Raw genomic sequence first — 20,614 nt, forward strand, 5'->3', positions numbered from 1 at the left:
ACGCTCTACCACTGAGCCAACTGGCCAGGGCCCTCTGTGCATTTTTAACCGCTAAGGTGTGTCAGACTTTTAATGGGCATTTTAACCTGAAACCCGTGTCCCTAGTTCTGAAGAACTGTTGTCGTACCCCTGATGGTTTCTTCCAGCTCTTCTGTTCCTCAGACTCCGGACCTCCTGGACTGACATGTGTTTTTCTGAGTTTCTCTCTCTTAGTTTCTCCTCTTTGTCTTTTTGCTCTACTTTCAGGGTTATTTCCTCAACTCTCTCTTCCAACCTGAAATGAACACGAGGAGTTCGTCTCAGGACAGTGGGGGCCGGTCTCTGGGGGCGCGGAGCCAGGACACTCAGGGAAGGTGGAAAACCGGGGAGCTCTGGGCCCAAAGGGCTGGCCGTGGAAGGTCCAGGGCGCGCACGGCCGGGGCGCCAGGGATGGGCGGTGCTGTGCTGAGGCTGCGGTGTTTGCAGGAGGCGGTGCTAGGGCTCTGAGCTGCCACTCTGTCCCATGACCCTCTGTCAGAAAGCGTTCAGCATCATCTCAGGGATCAGACAGGCCTTCGGTTTCAGCTAAAGAAAACTGCTGGCTGTGCCGGCTGCAGCTCCCGCCCCGCTCGGGCGACTAACAAATGGCTTAAGCATTTTATCTCCTCAGTTTACAGTGTCTTAATTAGGTTATTAGTTCCTTCTAGAGAGGGGATGTTATTCCCCGATTAAGACACTAGAACTAGTGTGAGAAGTTCCAAGTTTTACCATGGAAACAAGGCTCCTCAGTACTGTAACATGTAGCTTTCCCCAGGTTACATAGTTAGAGCCAAAGAGTAAGGATCGCCTGTATGGTCACCTCTCAGAGAGACTCACGCTCAGCATTCTGATGCCTTTAATCGCAGTTTTTTCTTAGTATTGCATTTATTTCCTTACATCATTTAAACCCACCTGTGTTCATACTCCCTATCCTGTTTTTTTTTGTTTTTTGTTTTTTTTTTCACTTAATGTGTGTTTATTTCCTCATACCGTGAACAGCATTTGTAATGCCAATTAATGTTGTGTACTTAAACACATCCCTATTGGCTTTTTAGACTATTTTCTGTTTTTCTCTATTTATAAATTATGTTAATTATTCAAACATTTTTGTACAGAAATGTTTGATTCCTTCTGCGGGACAGCATCTTCAAAGTGGAACTCCCCTGTGGAAGGGTGGAGACATTTTTAGATGTGGATGTATTTATATCTGTGAATAGTGATGTAGTTGGCAGTATCCTGATAGCTGTTTTTAAAACTTTGGGGGAGACCGCGGCCAGCTTCTGTCCCACCCGCAGTTTCTGAGACTGTCCGCCTCTCCCTATCCCGGGGGTCACATGACTGTCATTAAAAATCTCCGCTGATTTGACGGGCAGACACGTAGCTCAGTTTTCACTTGTGTTTCCTGTAGTGCTGGTGAGGTTGGGCAGTTTTATATTTCTCATTCTGTGCCTGTCTCTCCGCTTCTTTATTCTGAAATAGTTCAAGCACCAAAAGTAGAAACAGACTAATCTAATCAACTGTTTGTGTGCCGTGACCCAGCTTAAGAAGCATGATGTTATTATAGATGAGGTAACAGTGGGGGGAGCTTGTTCCCTTTCGGTTTCACGATTCTCCCCCAGGGTACATGCAGCTGGTCTTGCGTTCTCTAGAGGAGACAGACGTTCTTAGGGCGATGACAGCGTCCGTCAGGGTCCAGGAGGGAAAGCAGGGATGATGCACTGCCCCATCAGTCATGAACCATAATCACATCTCGGAGGCGTCTTCCCTCCCAGAAGTTGGTGTAAGCAGCAGAAACCTTTCCGAGTTGTAGAAATGGTTTCAAAACCTTCAGTCCAGGGACAGTAGAGCGGACAGGGCCTGGAGCTAAACCTCACAGATTGAATTTATTGTCCTGAACTCGTTGACGTCCAGGAAAGGAGCTGTTTTTCTTTCCAGTGCTGTTCCGAGGCCAGCACAGAACCCATGGCGGAGCTCTGGGGACAGCCACCAGCTGTTCTCAGAATGAACTCTGCCACTCCTGCCACACACAGAGACCTCTCCTCCGGCCAGCAGAGGGGACGTCTGCACCAGCTTCTTACGGAGAAGGGAGAGTTGTATGTAAAGAGCTGCGTGGCCCAGGGTGCCCCCGCCACCTCTTCCAGGAGGGTCTGGCCCAGTGGAAAAGGAACTGGATTCCTGCCCTGGGGCCTCGGCTTGGAGGGTCAAGTTCTGTGTAGTAAGGAAGCAGAGCGGGGGGAGGGTGCTCAGAGCTCCTCCCTGTGAGCCCGCCCCTGTGAGCGGCACCCAGGCCCGTGCCCACCCATCAGCCACACCTCTGCAGGTGGGGCCTTACCCTCAGGCCCGTGTCAGAAACAGCTCAGGAGCAGTCAGTCCTGTGACTGACTCTAATTCCTTAAAGTACAAAGAATAATGTCACTGACACCTGAGTTCCTACCTGCCAGATATGACATTTTTTATTATGTTTATTTAGAGTTTTTAAAAATAAAATGAGGCCCTGGTCAGTTTGTTCAGTGGATAGTGTGACAGCCAGGTGTATGGACGTCCCAGGTTTGATTTCCAGTCAGGGCACACAGGAGGAGTGACCATCTGCTTCTGTCCCTCTTCCTCTCCTCCTTCTTTCCCTCTTCCTGTATCCCTTTTCCTCTCCCACAGCCAGTGGCTCGACTGGTTTGAGCGTCGTCAGCCCAGGTACTGAGGATAGTCTGGTTGGTCTGAGTATGTCAGCCTCAAGTGCTAAAAATAGCACGATTGCTTCAAGCATTGGCCCTAGATGGGGATTGCTGGGTGGATCCCTCTTGGAGTGCATGTGGGATTCTATCTTCCCTCCTCTCACTTAAAAAATAAAAAACAATAAGTAAGTAATTAAACGAGTGTATAGAGACCAGGGTGGCAATAGCCGGAGTGAAAGGGGAGGGTGGGAATGGTGGAGGTGGGTTGAAAGGGGCGAAGGGGGCAGAAAGAGGTTTGCTTGGGGCCGAGCTTGCACGATGTGGTGTGCAGATGGTGCTGTACTGAGTTGTACACTTGAAACCTTTATGGGTTTTTTAACCTTTGTTGGGATGACATTGGTTTTGTGAACCAATGTCATCCCAATAAATAATAAAAAAAAGAAGCAATGAATGCATAAATAAGTGGGACAACAATAACTAAATAAAAAGTGAAACACTGTATAAATAAAGTTGCATATGAAGTAGATGGCATTATGACTCCTCAGCTCTGGCCCTCAGTCCTCGTGCCGCTGCCCCAGGACCCATGGAGACCTGGGAGCCGGTCCAGTGGTGGGATCTGAAAGTCCTGGTGGATCTGAGCATGGGCAGGGTGAGAACCACGGCTTTAGACATGGGGGTCAGAGGACCTGGCCCTGGGCCCTGGGAGGGGGCACCTGTCTTGGGGTGTGGGACCCCAGCTGGGGGGTGGGGTCTATTTGCTACTGCCCCTGGGGACACTGGCATCAGCTGGTCTGGGGTCATCCTCATCTGGCCTCTGGGAGTCCCTGGGGATCTCAGGAGAAAGGGGACCTTCTAGGGCTGTATGGCTGCCCGGGAGCCCCAGGACGTTGGAAGGTGGTTCTGAGGCACATCTTCTGTGGCCTGTCCCAGGTGGAGGAAAGGCTTGGGTGCTGGAACATCATTTTGGTGTGGGTCCATGTTTGTGCAGTAATGCCAGAAGCTCCAGTGTCTGCCAGCCTTAAGAGAGTGGCAGTGGGACAGAGCCTGCCCCCCTGCTCCCCCTCCCCCTGCCCCCACCCCTGTCCCCACCCGCTCCCCCTGCCTCTCCCCCTGCCCTCCTGCTCCCCCTGCCCCCACCCCTGTCCCCACCCGCTCCCCCTGCCCTCCTGCCCTACCCCCTTCCCGCGTTGCTGGCCGGCTGGGCCCTGCGGCAGGCAGGGAGCAGCAGCTGCGTGCACCAGCACTGGCAGGCTTGCACTGCGGCTCCACTCAGCCTCCGGCCTCCGGCAGCTGGCCCCCAGAGGGGCAGGCTTCCTTCTGGAAGGGTAGGTCCAGCCTCGCGCTTGCTGGGCTCCAGCTCCGGGTAAGGCAGCACCCTCGGCCGCAGCTCGCTGCCCCACGCGTGCACCCTGGCTTTGGTTTCGTCTGGAGTGGCTTTAGGGCGGATGCTGCAGATGGGGACAGAGGGGGGCTCTGGGGGAAAGCACGGGGTCGGCAGGGTTGGGCACTGAGGGGTGGGCGCTTGTGGGTTCAGCTGGCTTCTCAGCTTTCCGGCAGCATTAATGCAAAAGGGTGCTTCCTGGACAGGTGAGACCCTTTTACCGGGTGTGTTTGTGTGCAACTGTATGTGCATGTATGTGTGGGCATGGGTTTGTGAGTGTGCATGCATGTGTGCGTGCGTGTGTGCATGTGTGCGTGCGCTCTGACCGGGCACCGTGGGAGAGGCTGAGCGGCCCTAGGAGACCAGCCGGCTCAGAGGGCGTGGCAGCTGCCTGCTTCCCCCTTGTAAGACGGTGGGGATGCAGCACACACACGCACACACATACACACACGCACGCACACACATACACACACGCACGCGCACACCACACACAGGTAGGCTGGCAGGATGGGACAGGTGGATGGGCAGGGTTCTGGGGTGGCATGGCACCTGCACGGTGACCACAGTTGGTGCTGTAGTGGGTTTGCCACCCCCAGGAGAGGGCTGTGGGGCAGGGTGGGCATGCCATGAGGCTCCTGCAGGAGCCTCAGGCTGGGACAGCTGGGCTGCCTGACTCTGGAGAGGGGGCTGGAGGTGCCCAGCCCGGCAGGACGAGGCCGCGGGAGGGGGCTGGAGGTGCCCAGCCCGGCAGGACGAGGCCACGGGAGGGGGCTGGAGGTGCCCAGCCCGGCAGGACGAGGCCGCGGGAGGGGGCTGGAGGTGCCCAGCCCGGCAGGACGAGGCCGCGGGAGGGGGCTGGAGGTGCCCAGCCCGGCAGGACGAGGCCGCGGGAGGGGGCTGGAGGTGCCCAGCCCGGCAGGACGAGGCCGCGGGAGGGGGCTGGAGGTGCCCAGCCCGGCAGGACGAGGCCGCGGGAGGGGTGCTGGAGTGCCCAGCCCGGCAGGACGAGGCCGCGGGAGGGGTGCTGTGGTCTCCCCAGACAGGCTGGCAGCACCATGGCCGGCGTTAGAAGCGGTTTCTGAGATCAGAGGCACAGGGACTGGAGGTGGGCCTCCAATGGGTCTGCCGTTTACCCTGTGGGCCCTGTTTCAGGGATAAACGCCCAAGCCCGGAGGCTGCAGCGGAGCCGCGCCAAGGGAACCCCAGCCCTGGCCTCGGGGGGCGCCCGGAGCCCCCCTGCACCCCGACTCCGCCGCTCAGCCAGTGAGACCAGCCTGAGCCCCGGGGCTGCACAGGAGCCGGGCCGGGACGCCATGCGCTACTCCCTCTACGAGTCGCCCCACCTGCTCCTCCTGCAGGGCTACAGCCAGCAGCACGTGAGCACCGCCCCGAGCTCCCGCCCCCCGGGAACCTGAGCAAGGGGCGGTGGGACACCCTCAGAGTAAAGCCTCTTGCCAGTAGCTCCTGTGGCTCTGGCCACTGTGGGCTGCAGAAATGGGGTGGGTGGGGACCACCCCGTTGGCCTGTCCTAGCCTCTGGGGAGGGCTCTTCCATCCTCGGCTTCCAGAGCCTTCTCTGTGCAGGCTCCAGGAGGCCGCCCAGGGGAGAAGGGCCTGTGGGGGAACTGCACAGCTCCCCACTACTGACCCCAGTGCAGTGAGTGCCAGGTGCTCTTCACAGGGGACTACTCACCACTGTCCACGCTGTGTCTCAGGCCACTTCCTGCCCTGGCTTTGGGGGTGGGCGTGTGGCCAGGGAAGAGGCCTGCAGTCTTTCCCAGAATGCGGCGATGCATGGAAGGGCTCACGTGGCCTTCATGTGCTACAGGGCTGCCCCTCTGAGGGGCACAGGGAAGGCCACCTGTCCCTCAGCCCAGAGCCAGCATTTCTTACCACTTTTGTCAGCCATTCTGGCCAGAAGGGTCAGACCCTTAGCCAGTGCGCCCTGTGGCCGCTCTGCAGACGCTGTGGTCCCTCCGGCCATCTTGTTCCCTCCTGTCCTCACCAAGCCCCCTCCCGTGTGGGCTGCAGTGCGCACTCGGTGACATGGGCTTCTGGTGCCCGGTCCCAGGAGGCACCTGCCTAGTCAAGTGGAGCGGCCGGAGGCTGCTTCGCACGCTTGTGTGGACCACCTAGGGAGCTCGGCCTGTCTAAATCAGTGTGTCCAGGTTGGCCCTTGGCTGGCCTCAGCCTCATGCTGGGGTCCGGTCCTCCCTGGGTTTCCGGGCAGACCCCCAAGGCTGCCCTGGAGAAGCCCCTTCCTGGGTCAGAGTGGGTGCCCTGTGTAGGCAGGCAGTTAGGAAGAGGGTGTTCCAGGACAGGGAGGGCCGGGGACAGCAGTCCTGGGTCACATATTTAGGTACCATGGACAGGGACACGGACACTTGTCCCGCCCCTTCCAGGACAGCCTGGTGTACGTGCTCAACCGGGAGCGGCACACGGTGGGCCAGAGGACCCCCTCCAGCAAGCCCAGCATCAGCCTCTCGGCCCCCGACATCCTGCCCCTGCACTGCACCCTGCGCCGGCACCAGCCCGCGGGCCGAGAGGCGGGCGCCCTGCTGGTCCTGGAGCCCATTCCCGGGGCGCCCGTCGCCGTCAACTTCTCGGAGGTGGGGGGCCGGACGGTGGTGCTGCACCACGGGGACCTGCTGTCCCTGGGCCTCTACTACCTGCTGCTGTTCAAGGACCCGGCCCAGGCCCAGCCCCTGCCCGCCCCGGCCCTGGCCCGCCTCCGGGCCCTGCCACACAGCTGCAGGATGTGTGGCGCCCAGCTCCGGGCCCCGGGCGCCACCCGGCCGCGGCAGCTGCACCTGGAGTTCGAGCCCGACACGGAGGAGGCGCTGCTGCAACGCATCATGACGCTGGTCGAGCCCGGCGGTGACGACCACAAACTGACCCCCGCCTTCCTCCTCTGCCTCTGCATCCAGCACTCGGCCACTGGCCTGCAGCCGGGCGCCTTCGGGCAGCTCCTGCTCAAGATAGCCAAGATGATCCGCGAGACAGTCTGGGTCAGTGCCAGTCTGGGGGGCGCCTCAGGGCTGTGGCTGCAGGGGGGTCCTTCCCTGCATGGCCGGCCTCCTCTGCCCTCCACACCTCCACCCCGTGGCACTGCTGGGGCACTGCACCCTCCCGGGGCTGGGGGCTTCCTGAGCTCTGGCCCTGTATCCTCCCTGCAGCCCAGCCCAGCCCCACACCATGCCTGGGAATAAGGTGCCTGGAGCAATGAGCGGCCACTTGGCATGGGCACCCATGCTTCTGGCCCCCGCCCACACCCCACAGAGCCCTGTCAACTTGGTGGTGGGCGCACAGGACCGACTTGCCAACTTCTCTGTACATGGAAAGCCTTCCCTCCACAACCAGATCCCTAGACCCGGCCCTGAACACGGCCGGGTGTCGAGCATCCCGGCCCCTCCCACGTCACAGCTCTCCCAGGTGGGGGCTGGCCCTGGGGCCGTCAGCGTGTGCAAGTACACTTGCAAGTCCGCAGGCACATATTCACCGACTCATTTCCACCGTGGCTGACGTTTACAATAAGTCTTGGTAGAACCAACCTTCTGGCATTTGTGAAATGTTCGGCCGATCTTGACCATGTCTGAAGTGGCCAGCTGTTACGTAAGCTGACGGCTGTGCAGTACTCTACGGCAGGAAATACGCACGCACGCTCAGGAGCGGAATGGGAGGATGTGGAAGCCGGTGGACACAGCTGACGGACTTGGCCCGCGGTGTGGCAGTCCGGAGCGCGGTGCCATGTTTTCATGGAGATGGTGTCACACTGATCGTACCCTGTGGCTTCCTGTTTTTCTCATGTTTGCTTTTTTTGTCCTTTATAATTGTAGGAGAAAACCAAAGAACTAGCGGAGAAGCAGGCGCACCTGTAAGTATTCCCATCCGTGTACGCAGCCCTTTGCAGCTAGTTCCCGGGAAGACCGCTCCCTCCCAGCACCCAGGCAGCTGCAGAGGCCTCTGGGTCAGCAGCCAGCCCACCATACTGTCCTCCCGTCTCTGAGAGGAAGTGCTGTGTTTGGGAGACTTCTGAGCACTGTCCAGGGAGGGACGGGCTGCACCCTCTCCGAAGCCTTCTCCCCTGGCGTGCCCTCGCTCTTACCAGGGAGGACGGACCTCTCAGGGACGGGACGGCCAACCGTGAGCGGGCGGTGCCGCTCCAGTCCCCGTCCGTTTTCACAGAAAGCACTACTTCTACACTCACATGCTGCTCGGAGTGGGAAATGGTCATTAACAAAAAGACCCAGCAGTCCCTACCTAGAGGGGACACTGAGAAACGCCTCCACACGGAGGGGCAGGGGACCTGCCCGAGGCCTTATTTGTGAGCACAAAAGTTGTAAGCAGGCCCTGGCCGGTTGGCTCAGCGGTAGAGCGTCGGCCTGGCGTGTGGGGGACCCAGGTTCGATTCCCGGCCAGGGCACATAGGAGAAGCACCCATTTGCTTCTCTACCCCCCCTCCTTCCTCTCTGTCTCTCTCTTCCCCTCCCGCAGCCAAGGCTCCATTAGAGCAAAGATGGCCCGGGCGCTGGGGATGGCTCCTTGGCCTCTGCCCCAGGCACTAGAGTGGCTCTGGTAGCGGCAGAGCAACGCCCCGGAGGGGCAGAGCATCACCCCTGGTGGGCGTGCCGGGTGGATCCCGGTCGGGCGCATGCGGGAGTCTGTCTGACTGTCTCTCCCCGTTTCCAGCTTCAGAAAAATACAAAAAAAAAAAAAAAAAGTTGTAAGCATCCCATGTGCCCAGGGGCAGACATGCAGAGGACACCTGGGAACAGTGGAAGTGGGGAACTCCAGCTCTGGGCCTCAGCTGCACAGGGGAACCAAAAAGCGACACCGAGAAACAAGCTTCCAGAAAAGTGTCCCTCCTGTGATTACACACAGACATGCAGCCCTGCGTGCTGAGCTGTCCACTGAGGTGCATGCAGCGGTGTGAACTCCCCAAAGAGGACCAGGCAGCAGGTGGCGGCCACTGCCACCGTGACGGACGGGCTTGCGGGGCCTTGGTCCAGCCCCAGTCTGTGTGCACTGGCTTCATTCTGGTGTCTGCCGCACCTGAAGACGGCCCATGTGGAGAGCACCTGGCTGGACACAGGCTCGCTCCTGTACCCTCCTCGGTCCTGGGAGGGGACAGGAGAAAGTATCATCGCCTTTCCTCTCAAAGATCGGGTCCCAAGGCATAGATACCAAAGCCTTGGCGTCACCCCGTGTCCCCACCTAGGCTACAGTTGGTGAAGTTGTCACTCAGTCCCCGAGGTTCTGCTGCAGTGTGACAGCAGTGGGCACTCAGTCCCCACCAGGCCGGCGAGGGTGGCAGTGGCCTCAGGGTGATGGACAGCGTGTGGTATGGAGGCAGCCTGCTTGCTGGAGGCCATGTGGTTTAGGGTTTCTGGGGGGGGGGTGCCGAGGGAGTGGGCCACGGGGCCTGGGCTGGGGGTTGTGCAGGTGAGGGGCCAGGCTGTAGGACCCCCTCCTCATCCCCGAGTGCACGCTCCCGCAGGCGCCGGGGGACAGCAGGGACCAGGCCTTCCCTTCAGCATCTCACACTCTGTTTCCAACAACTCCTATCGTCAGGGTCCTGTGTCCCTTCCCAGAGAATCACTTTCAAAATACAGAAAAGTACAGAATGTATTGGTTCCCATTAAGACCACACCTGAATTTAACGTTATAAATATTTTGCCCCACTTTCTTCTGATCTTTGCATCGTGTGCTCCTTGTTAAATGGTGAGTGACTGTTGGACTTAATATGTGCTTTTCCTGCATCTGTGATTGTCACAAGGTTTTTCTTGGAATCCGTGAATGTGGGCGCTGCGTCAGTGGGACTCCTGACGAGTCCCACTGTCGAGTTCGGGGACTAAAGCCCTCGTGACTTCTGACCTTTTTAGCATGGCGAGATACGGTTGGTTGACATTTGAATTAGGATTTTCCTATCTGAACTCCTAGGTAAAATTGGTCTATGAATTTATTATTTTTATATAGTCCTTGTCTGAATTTAATGGGAAGGCTCACAGAAAATGAACTGAGCATTTCCTGGAATCAGTTTGCAGAGGTCAGGACCCTGGGCCTGAGGGTCCCATAAGCGGCTGTCACAGTCACACATCACACATGTCACAGCACTGCCCGCTGGGGTGGCACTTGTGTTTGCTGATGCCGTTTCTTTAATGATTACTGGTTTATTTAGTTTTCTGTTTCTTCCTGTGTTGATTTTGGTGATTTTTACTTTCCTAGGGAATTATCTATTGCATATGTTTTTCAAAGTTATTGGAATAAATAACTGTTATATTCTCTTATGACTTTTTTCATCTGTAATATATTTGTGGTACTATCCCTTTATTTAATTCCTAAAGTGTTTACAGCAGGGGTAGTCAACCTTTTTATACCTACCGCCACTTTTGTATCTCTGTTAGTAGTAAAATTTTCTAACCACCCACCGGTTCCACAGTAATGGTGATTTATAAAGTAGGGAAGTAACTTTACTTTATAAAATATATAAAGCAGAGTTACAGCAAGTTAAAGCATAGAATAATAATTACTTACCAAGTACTTTATGTCAGATTTTCGCTAAGTTTGGCAGAATAAATCTTTATAAAACAACTTACTATAGTTAAGTCTATCTTTTTATTTATACTTTGGTTGCTCTGGTACCGCCCACCATGAAAGCCGGAACACCCACTAGTGGGTGGCAGGGACCAGGTTGACCACCACTAGGGGGCGGTAGGGACCGGGTTGACCACCACTGGCTTACAGCTTTCCTCTCCTCTCCCTCTTTTGATCTTTCCAGATATTTGTCTGTTATTTTCTGTTTAAAAAAGAACCAAATTTATTGTTTACTTTTTTTTTATGTCATTGTTCTCTTTATTTTCTTAATTCTTGTTTAATTCCTATTGTGATTTCTTTTCTGATTCATTAATCATTTTCAATGTTTTCTGAGTTTTTAAATTTTCATTTAATTTTTATAAGCAAAACTGCATCTAATTTTGTTTTTAGTAATAATTTCTATACACTTCCCAAATCAACTTATTTTTTATACCAGCGCACATTAATGTGACTTGGTTTATCTTTATCTCACCGTAGTGCGAACACTTACCTTCCGTGTTCAGGGCATGACGCAGTGTTAGCTCGAGGCAAAAGGTTGTGCAGCAGAGCTCTGGAACTGACTTGCTCGCATGACAGAGACTTGACACTCCATTGATTAGCAATTCCCCACTTCTCCCCCACCCCCAGCCCCGCCCGGCCGGCCCAGGAGCTGTATCCGCTCCCTGACTCCAGGACTTGGCTGTTTAGATGTCTCATGGAAGTGGAATCACGCAGTACCTGCCCTCCCTGATGGGCTTATTTCACTTGCCATCATGTCTTCAGGATGTGTTCCTGTTGTTGAATATTGTGGGATTTCCTGCTTTGTTTATGGAGGAATAATATTCCATTGTATCACGTGCCAGGTTTTCTTCATCCGTTCACCTGTTGATTCCACATGCTGGCTACTGTGAAGAGCAGTGCACTGAACATCAGGGGCTAACATCTCTTCGAGGTCCTGGGTTCAGTTCTCTTGGATAAATACCCAGAAGTGGGACTGCTGGGTTTTAAGTGGTGCTATTTTCAATTTCTGAGGAACACACAGTTCTCCACACTGTCTGCACCAATTTACATTCCCACCAACAGTGCACAGGGTCCCCTTCTCTCCACGACCTCTCCAACACTGGTTATTTCTGGGGCTTTTTGATGACAGCCATTCTGACAGGTGTGAGGTGATGTCTCCTTGTGGTTTTGGTTTGCATTTCCCTGACAATTAGGGACACTGGGCACCTTTTCATGTCCCTGTTGGCCATCTGCGTATCTTCTTGGGAGACATGTCTATTTAGATCCTCTGCTCATTTTAATTGGATTAGTTTCTTTGATTCTGAGTTGCAGGAGTTCCTTATATTTTGGAAGTTAACCCCCCTCTGAGGTGTGGCTTGCAGATGCTCTTTTGCGCCCGGCCGCCTCGCCCTCTGTAAGGGGCCTCCCTTTGCTGAGCACAGGCTCTCAGGGTAAAGCAGACCCGCGGACCACTTTTGCTTTTGTTGCCTTTACCTTTGGTGTCATCATATCCATGAAGTCACTGTCCCCACTCGTGCTCACCTGAAGGGGTGGGAGGCCCTCTGTGCCTGGCCTGCCCCACGGCGTGTGGCCGGGGCTGCCAGGTGGCGTGCGCTCGATGCCGACCTTGCCGGTCGACCCGAAACCCCAGCGCTCCAGCTGGCGTTGCCTGGTGGTCTAGTTTTCAGCGGAGGCCTGTCTGTGCCTTTGAGTTCTGGGGAAACTGAGACGGGAAATACTGTTGAAAACAAAATGGAATTAGACTCTGAAGGGCCAAGTTAATCCTTTTTTAATGACATAACTCTCTGCCTGTGAGTGTATGCGTGTCATTGAAGCAGTGTGGGGAGGGGACGTAGGGGCGTGGGCCTCTGCGGGCAGAGCCAGCGGCCACAGCGAGAAGAGTGGCCTGAGGCCAGTCCCTCCCTGTCCAGGAGAGGGGAGAGACGTCCCCCGTGGACAGAGGTGAATATACGTCAGAACACGAAACTGCCGCACAAGGAGCGTGTGGGGAAGGGAGCCCGAGCTCCCCCTTGGCCCACGCAGCTGCTCAGCAGGGACAGACCTGGAGGATGACCAGGCCCAGCCCTCCCTGGACACTTCCTCACGGGCCTCATTCTCTAGGACCCCGGGTCACTGAGACGAGAGTCCCTGCCCCGGGCATTGCAGGCAGGACTAAAGACCCCACCCTACCGTGTGCACACGCACACACCTGCACACACTGTAACTAACAGTCACAGACAGGCAGATGGCTTACTGACCCGAGGCCTCGACCAGTGGCCGTGGTTGCTGGCGGCTCTTCCTGCTGAGGTCTAGCTCTGTCCCTGGCTGGTGGTGGTGGCAGGTTATGTGTCTTCTCCTCACTCCCCAGCTCACCTCAGAAGGTTGACAAGCTGTGGTTCTTGTTCATGTTCCGCTGAAACTCGTCCTCTGTGGCGCGGTGGGCCCAGCGTAACTGGCCTGTCTCTGTCTCGGCAGGCAGGAGCCCCTCTCCTCGGCCAGCTTCACCCTGGCCAGCCTGCTGCCGGACCTGCAGCACATCCTGTTCTGGATGGCCAACGCCATTGAGCTGCTGTACTTCATCCAGCAGAAGTGCCCCCTCTACATGCAGAGCCTGGAGCAGGAGCCGGATGTCACAGGTGCGGCCTGTGCTGGTGGCGGGCGGGCAGGGTGCTTGGCGTGGGGCCACCTGCCGTCTTGGAACAGGGACGGTGTGTCGGGGCTTCCCCTGCCTGACCTCACCTGGCCTGTTGTCCATGGTGCGCTGGCACTGTCCCTGTCATTTTGTGGGCTGTCCCACTGTGTGTGGCCCGAGCGGCCTGGGGGACACAGGTCCCTCACTCGGCACCAGTGGAGGGAGCACAGTGCGCCGGCCCTAGGCCGTCCTCCCTTCCGAGACGAGACGCTCCACCGTTTCAGAGAGGAGGCAAGTTGCTAAGGAGAGCTGTAGAGCTGTAGGGTGCATGTCAGTTTGAGATAAAGCGTGGGGCAGTGTGCATCTTACGACTTGTGTGCAGTGCTGAAAACCCTCAGTGAGAGACTGACAGGGCAGCTGGGAGGGCTTCCTGAGGAAGGTGGCGTTTGGCTGCGCCTGAGGCCCCTGTGGGATTTCAGCTGGCATGTGTCTGACAAGGACTCTGGGGGGCCTGGAGGAGTGTGTGGGTCCTGGGACAAAGCCAGCAGCAGCAGCAGGACCGTCCTGTGGCGGGACAGGATGTGACAGCCGGGCTCCCAGGGGCTGGGCCACAGCCTCACGCGGGCCCACCTGGTTTTGCCCACACAGCCTCTTGCTCGGCCATGGCATAAACAAAGCCACTCGCACCCACCCCTCCTGTTTGGGGGACCCTGGCCCGCACCACAAGCTGCAGGGGGCCGAGTAGATGCGGCTCTGTCTCTGGGGGCCCAGGCTGCAGCCACGAGGTGCCCTTGAGGCTGGGAGGGAAGCCAGTGGGCGGGATGGGGTTCAGCTGGGCTCCCTGTAGGCGGGGTCAGTCGGAGGCTGCACAGCACCTGCGTGTGCTCAGCTGTGTCTCCCGGGAGGAAAGAACCTGAAAAAATAGCTTACTGGCCTGCTGCCTCTGTCCCTTGTGCCCCACGGGTGGCCACTATGAGAGGCGTTAGGCCTCCCAGGACGGGCCACAGTCCTCTGTCCACAAGGCCTGCGTCTGAAACCAGCCTGTGTACTGGCTGCCATGCCTGTGCCGTGCACACCTGCCCTGCTGAGGTTTTCAGAGCCAGGGTGCTCCCTCCCCTCGCAGCCGGGCCTGCCCTGCGCCCAGCCCCACCTTCCCTGCTCGAGTCCTCGGGGGCCTCCAGCTACCGGGACCGGTGCTGCTGCAGGGGGACCTGAGTGGGGGGCTTTGCTGGACTTGGCCATGGCCAGCACGCACCTGGCCTCTGGCCTCTCCCCAAGTGCATGCTGTCCATGTGATGTCAGGAGGTGGGCGTGCTCTCAGGGAGCCCCATTGATTCTGGCTCTGGCTGAGTCGGATGGGAGACCCCCGTGACTTTTAGGCACAGTGTCCATGGGAGGGTTGCCTTACCGAGAGGCTGCAGCTCTGGGGGCCGCTCTGAGCCGGCCTTGCACAGGCTGGGCGAGCGAGCTGCACAGGGACCCATGTCCAGTGGTCGTCCCGGAAAGCTGCTTGGGATGACGGGCCACTGCTCGCCCAGCCGCTGCCTCCAGTCTTCGGAGGAAGTTATTTTTGGGCGGGGAGGCCGGATAGCATGTAGGCCAGTGGATGCTGGGAGAGAGTCCGCTCTGTGCTGCCCCAGGGACCACGCTGGCCAGCAGGAGAGCCGAGCAGGACCCCAGCGGCCCAGAGACAACGTCCCATGCGGTGCAGACGCTGGAGAGCTCAGAGGAAAAACAGCGTCAACCCGACGGCAGAGGAAGGTTAGGGCCGGCGCTCGGCCTCCTGACCTTCAGCAGGAAATCTCTGTGGGAAGAATTCTGAAAATGGAGATGTCACGTCCTGAAAGCTGGAAAAATAGCCTTTCGTTCTCCAAACAGTCTTTTTGTCTGAAGCTCTTACCCAGGAGAGGTGTTCACACGGCAGCTGAGAGCTTAGCCCGTGGAAGGGGGTGTTTGTTTTGCCCATTTAAAACCTTCCTGTAAGTCTCTGAGGCTCTGCTTCAGCACCCACAGAGCCAGGGGTCCTCAGGGGCTCTGGCGGGTGGCAGGCTGCCAGCCCTCAGAAAGAGCGTCAGCGCGGCCGGAAGTCCCACAGGCCCCAGCGCAGGGGGGTTTCCAGGTGGTTTTAAATGATGGCCAAAGGGCCTGGGTGGCCCATGCTTGGAGCCTGCTGTGTGGTGCGCAGTGGACCTGCTGCCCCTCTCTTTGCCCCTTCTGCATCTCCTCCTCCCCCCAGAGTCCCCGGCCCCCAGGAGGGCGTCTGCTTTTAAACACGCTGCCAGGTGCAGGCGGCCTGCAGGGCGGTGCCCCAGCCCACACCCAGCCGGCTGCAGGGAGAGGGTTTGAGCTGGGTTTCTTGGCCAAGTCCCCACTGGCTCAAGTGGCTGTGAGATCCGTCTGGTCCGCCTGTGCTCCGGCAGCAGTGGGCCAGCCTTGGTGCTCTGTGGCCTGGAGCCTCCTGGAAGAAGGGAGTGTTGCAGCCGGCAGCCTGTTGACAGCCTCTTGTTCCCGCAGATCTGAGGCCCCTCCCGCTGCCTGGTGACGCTGCAGGCAGCGTCCAGACCCCATCAGGGTCCCACTGAGACCCTGAAGGCCAGGCTCTGGGGAAGCCCCCTGGGGTCAGGCAGGCCCGGCTTCCTGAGGAGTGAGCCCTCCGGGCTGAAGGGCAGGAGAGACCGAGCTCTCCGAGGGGAAGCGTCAGGAACAGCAGGGCAGGCAGCGTGACTGCATCAGCCCAGACGCTGCAGAGGCAGGGCCTCAGGCCTGCACACCTCCGCCCTCTGCTGCTGGCCAGCAGGGTGGCCGGGCCTGTGCCACCGAGTGCCCGGGGCCCGGCAGCCCGGTGCAGCCCTCCCGCCCTGAGCAGAGCGGAGCTCCCTGACGGGCCCACGCTGCCTGTCCGTCAGAGGCCACGGCAGACGAGCGGGCAGACGTGTCCTCAACCTGCTCCCAGAGCCCAGCTGTCCCCTCGGTAACCCCATGGCACCGTGTCCCCTCAGGCTCGAGGGAGTCCCTGTTCTCCTGCGCACTGTCGGCCAGCGAGGAGGCCATGGCGGAGCTGGAGGAGGTCATCCTGTACGCCTTCCAGCAGTGCGTGTACTACGTCTCAAAGGTGCGCCCGGGCCCCTGCCCCCCGGTCCTCTGGGGGGCCCAGAAGGAGCCACACACTCCCGCTGTCCCCCAAGGATCCTGGGCTTCTGTCCTCGCTCAGCGTGTCTGTGGGCCCTTTGCGGGGTCCCCTGTGCCCCCCCGTGCAACCTGCACCTTCACAGAAGCGGGTAGAGCCCCACGGGTCACCATGTTCACTCCGCCCCGTGGCCGGTGCCCAGGCCCGCCCACCGCGCCATCTTCTCTCCCTCAGTCCCTGTACGTCTGCCTCCCGGCCCTGCTGGAGTGCCCGCCGTTCCCGTCTGAGCCCCGGGAGAGCTGGTGCCCGGCCCCCCAGCTGCCCGAGGAGCTGCGCCGTGTCGTGTCCGTCTACCAGGCCACGCTGGACCTCCTGCGGCAGACCCAGGTGCACCCCGAGATCGCTGCCCAGGTGCTGGCCTACCTCTGCTTCTTCTCTGGCACTCTGCTCTTCAACCAGCTGCTGGACAAGGGTGAGGGCCGGCCGCCTGCGGGGAGGGGGCGGGAAGGCCGCGGACGGGCCCCCGGAGGGGGCGGGAAGGTTGTGGACGGGCCCCTGGAGGGGCAGGATCCCGCCAGTGTCTGCACAGGGCTCCTCAGTCCCAGGCTGGGCAGGGTCCACGGGGCGGGATCAGGGTGGGGGCAGAGGGGCTTGGCTGGAGTCTCGGACCACATCCCTTTGCACGTGGGACTCGGTGGCAGTCACAGCCCCTCCCTGCCGTCTTCACCTAGCCTCCTGTGCCCCCCTCCCCCAGAGAAGGCCGCGGGCAGGTTCCTCCTGCCTTAGGCCTGATGTGAGGTGTCTCACCCCATCCTCTGAGGACTCGAGTGGGTGCGTACAGGCACGGCTGGTCTGCGGCCTGGCTCCCCCGGGGTGGGCGGGCAGCACACCTGCTCTCTGAGGGGCAGCCTGGGCCTCACCCCCCGCCCCCCCAGGCCCTTCTCTGAGCTGCTTCCACTGGCCCCGAGGCGTCCAGGCCTGTGTGCGCCTGCAGCAGCTGCTGGAGTGGACCTGGAGCGCTGGCTTTGGGGAAGCCGGGGAGCGCTTCTTCCGGAAGCTTTCCTGCACCCTCAACCTGCTGGCCACTCCCCGCGCCCAGCTCATCCAGGTAGGAGGGGTGCAGAGTCAGTGCGGGTGGGTGGGGCCGTGCTGTCCCTCCAGAGTCACCAGCCTTACCCACCAGGCCAGGGGGCGGGGGCAGACCTGGCCGTCCGGCCTCGGGGCACTGGCAGAGTTGTCTCCACTCCGCGGCTGCTGCCTGTGAGCAGGGAGATGCCACACAATGTCTGTCTAGACCCTGACCTGCAGCTGAGTGTGTGACCCCCACAAGTGCTGCGGGCTCTGCAGGGGGGATGAAAAGACCCTGCAGTGGGGAGACCACCCAGGGTCAGCCCATGGGCTCAGCTTAATCACAAGTCCTTCCACGCGTATGAGGACCAGAGAGACGGGACAGAAGGAGAAAGAGGGGCCCGACCTGCTCCTGCCGCTCAGCAGAGGGAGGAAGGGGCCACAGGCCAAGGACAGCGCGGCCTCCCCGAGCTGGGAGCGGCCCTCAGCCGCAGGCCAGCACAGAAGTGGTGACCTCGGCCCTACGCCTATCAGGAGCCAAGTTCTGACAACCCAGGTGAACTAGGAGAGGGGCCCGGCCCTGCCACCTGGACTTCCGCCCAGAGAGGCGCCCAGACTGGACGGGTGCACGCCTGCCGCTCGAGTGGCCGTGCGTGGTCCTCAGTCACCGCGGTAAAGCTAAGCACCCCTCACCTTCCTCCCTCACCTGGTGCCTGACAGTCATCACAGATCAGTGAATCCAGACCAAGAGTGGTCCCTTCCTGCCTGGCATGCACCCACACGTGCCTGGGAATGACTGAGTGTTCACAGGGCGCTCTGGGAGGGAAGTGTTTGAACCCAGTGGGCTTTGCCATCTCCAGGCAGGGCCCGAACTGACCCAGCATGGCCAGCATAGCACCATGTCGTGAAGGGACAGTGGGGCTTTCAGTCTGCTGTAAAAAATGGAGCACTCCACCTCTACCCAAGGGTCGAGCCCCAGAAAGCCTCCTGTGACCCAGCACGGCTGTTAGGGTACCAGAAAGCCTCCTGTGACCCAGCACGGCTGTTAGGGTACCAGAAAGCCTCCTATGACCCAGCACGGCTGTTAGGGTACCAGGAAGCCTGGTGTGACCCAGCACGGCTGTTAGGGTTCTGCACCGCTGCTGCGCGCTGAGCCCTCAGTGTAGACGGCTCTGCACCTGCCTGTCACCTCAGCCTCACTGCATGCCACTGTGGGACGCCCAGCCGTGACCTCTGCTTCATGGCGGCCAAGCTGAGGGCACAAGCCAGTGCACCATGGAGCCGAGTCCCTGGGAACCACTGTCGTTCAGCAGACACTGAAAACCAACCACATGTCAGGATCTGTGTGTCCTACTCAAGTGTCTTTTTTTAAGTTATTTTTTTAGTATACAAGTGAAGCATAGATTCACTTGAGCACATTCAGAAAATGGGAACATCTAAGTATAAGATCACAGATTAAACACTTGAATTTAGTGTGTTCTCTCCTAAGATACCACTAACAAAAGCAAAGCAATGCTCTCCAATGGCCTGAGCCAAGGACAGAGAAAGCGCAGAGACAGGTCAGGGCCTGGCACGCGGCCCTAGGGGCTCCCACGGCAACAAACATCTAAGTCCAAAGTTGTTTTTTTGTTTTTTTTTTTTAAGCTCTTTAAAAATGTGAAAGCAATTCTTAGTTTGAGGGCTGTACAAAAACAGGCCTTAGGCCATCGTTTCCACCTTTTGGAAGACTGTTCTGGGAGAAGAAACTTAAAAAAGCCACTTACATCCTCATAAAAATAAGTATCTATAAAATTAAGAACAGGATTCTATAAATAAAAGAATAAAAAGAATTCTTGGAAGTTAAAGTTACAGCAGCAGTGGTGAAAATTTTAACAGCAGAGCTGGAAGATGAAGTGAAGGAACCACCCAGAAAGCAGCGACAGTAAGCGGGAAACGTTATGGCACTCGGCCCCCTTGGACATGTCCCCGCACCACCAGCCCTGGAGAAGCCCCAGGATCTCTCCTGTGTGAGGGGCGTGGCTTCCCGGACCTGCAAGACCAACAAAAGCCACCTCCAGTCAAGCTGGTGTGTCTGTGTGTGGGGGGGGGGCGTGTGGGCTGGGCTGTTTGCAAGAGGACTTCCCCCAGGGTCTGCCCTGGTCCCGCCCCTCATAGCCTGAGGCTATTGATTGGCTTTTTAGTGCGGACACTGGATGACCACAGCCTGGGCCTCTTGATGTTGGCAGTGAAATCAAGCGAGAGAGAAACAGGGTGAGGAAAAAAGAAACTAACAGACCAGTGTGTGAGGCCCAGCATGTAAACAGCTGGAGTGCAGAGGCGCAGACAGAACGGGGGCCAGGCAGTCAAGACCAACCGAGCCGACCCCTGGGCTGGAAGTGCAGCCAGTGGACGCAAAGGCCCAGCAGCCGGGGCAGCGCTGCCCCTGGACCCAGCACGTGGAGCCGGGAGAGTGGACAGAGAGCCTGCGAGCTTCGGAGAGGAACAGAAGTGACATACCTGAAGCCAGGCCATCAGAACAGCTCCCGCGTCTTGCCAGCCATGTGGGAGGCTGGAACGCGAGGAGCCGTGGGGTCCCAGCACGGGGGCCTGAAGTCAGACCTGGGGGCAGTCCCACGCCCCACGCCTCATGTGCAGGTGGCAGGAGAGGGACACCGAGCCGACCCCCCAAGGCCGCCTTTTCAGGAGCTGCTCGAGATGGTCTTGGAAACAGAGGCCGCTTGGAGAGGGAAAGGGCTTTCTTTTCCCAGACGGTGGGGCCGGGTGCAGGCTGACTGACCCGTGGGCTGGCTTAGTGACGTGCTCAGGACCGCGCTGGGGTCCAAGGGAGCTCCCCCCGCTCCTGAGCTCACAGAGCTGGTCTCGTGTCACCTGAGGACAGTGCTGGGCCTCCTGCCTGTTCCACCTGCTTGCCTTTGTGATGTGGGGAGAGGCAGGGACCGTTCCATCTTCCCGAGTCCCAGTTGTCTTGTGATGTGAGGGCGCATTCCGAGGACCAGGCACTGGCCTCACCAGGGGACAGCTGCCCACCCAGCTCTCACTGTGGATGCCCACGAGGCAGCCAGGGTGAGCTGCCCGCTGGGGGAGATCCCGCTGCACCTCCCTCTGACTGCCTCCCTGACCTCACTGTCCCACATGGACAGTGACCAG

General features: G+C 58.6%; 1 protein-coding gene across 3 annotated transcripts in view; it reads left to right on the forward strand.

The window, feature by feature from the left end:
- The window catches only part of RADIL (Rap associating with DIL domain), a 52,742-nt gene that overhangs the window by 28,673 nt on the left and 3,455 nt on the right, over window positions 1-20,614 (forward strand). For all 3 annotated transcript variants that reach the window (XM_066273480.1, XM_066273481.1, XM_066273482.1), the window contains exons 3-9: window positions 5,221-5,444; window positions 6,470-7,075; window positions 7,904-7,941; window positions 13,116-13,276; window positions 16,272-16,384; window positions 16,634-16,871; window positions 17,335-17,507. In XM_066273480.1, coding sequence (XP_066129577.1) covers window positions 5,221-5,444; window positions 6,470-7,075; window positions 7,904-7,941; window positions 13,116-13,276; window positions 16,272-16,384; window positions 16,634-16,871; window positions 17,335-17,507 — 1,553 coding nt within the window. The remainder of the gene's footprint in view (window positions 1-5,220; window positions 5,445-6,469; window positions 7,076-7,903; window positions 7,942-13,115; window positions 13,277-16,271; window positions 16,385-16,633; window positions 16,872-17,334; window positions 17,508-20,614) is intronic.

This window comes from Saccopteryx bilineata, chromosome 4 (assembly GCF_036850765.1).
Source record: "Saccopteryx bilineata isolate mSacBil1 chromosome 4, mSacBil1_pri_phased_curated, whole genome shotgun sequence".
In the NCBI taxonomy this organism is placed as follows: Eukaryota; Metazoa; Chordata; class Mammalia; order Chiroptera; family Emballonuridae; genus Saccopteryx; species Saccopteryx bilineata.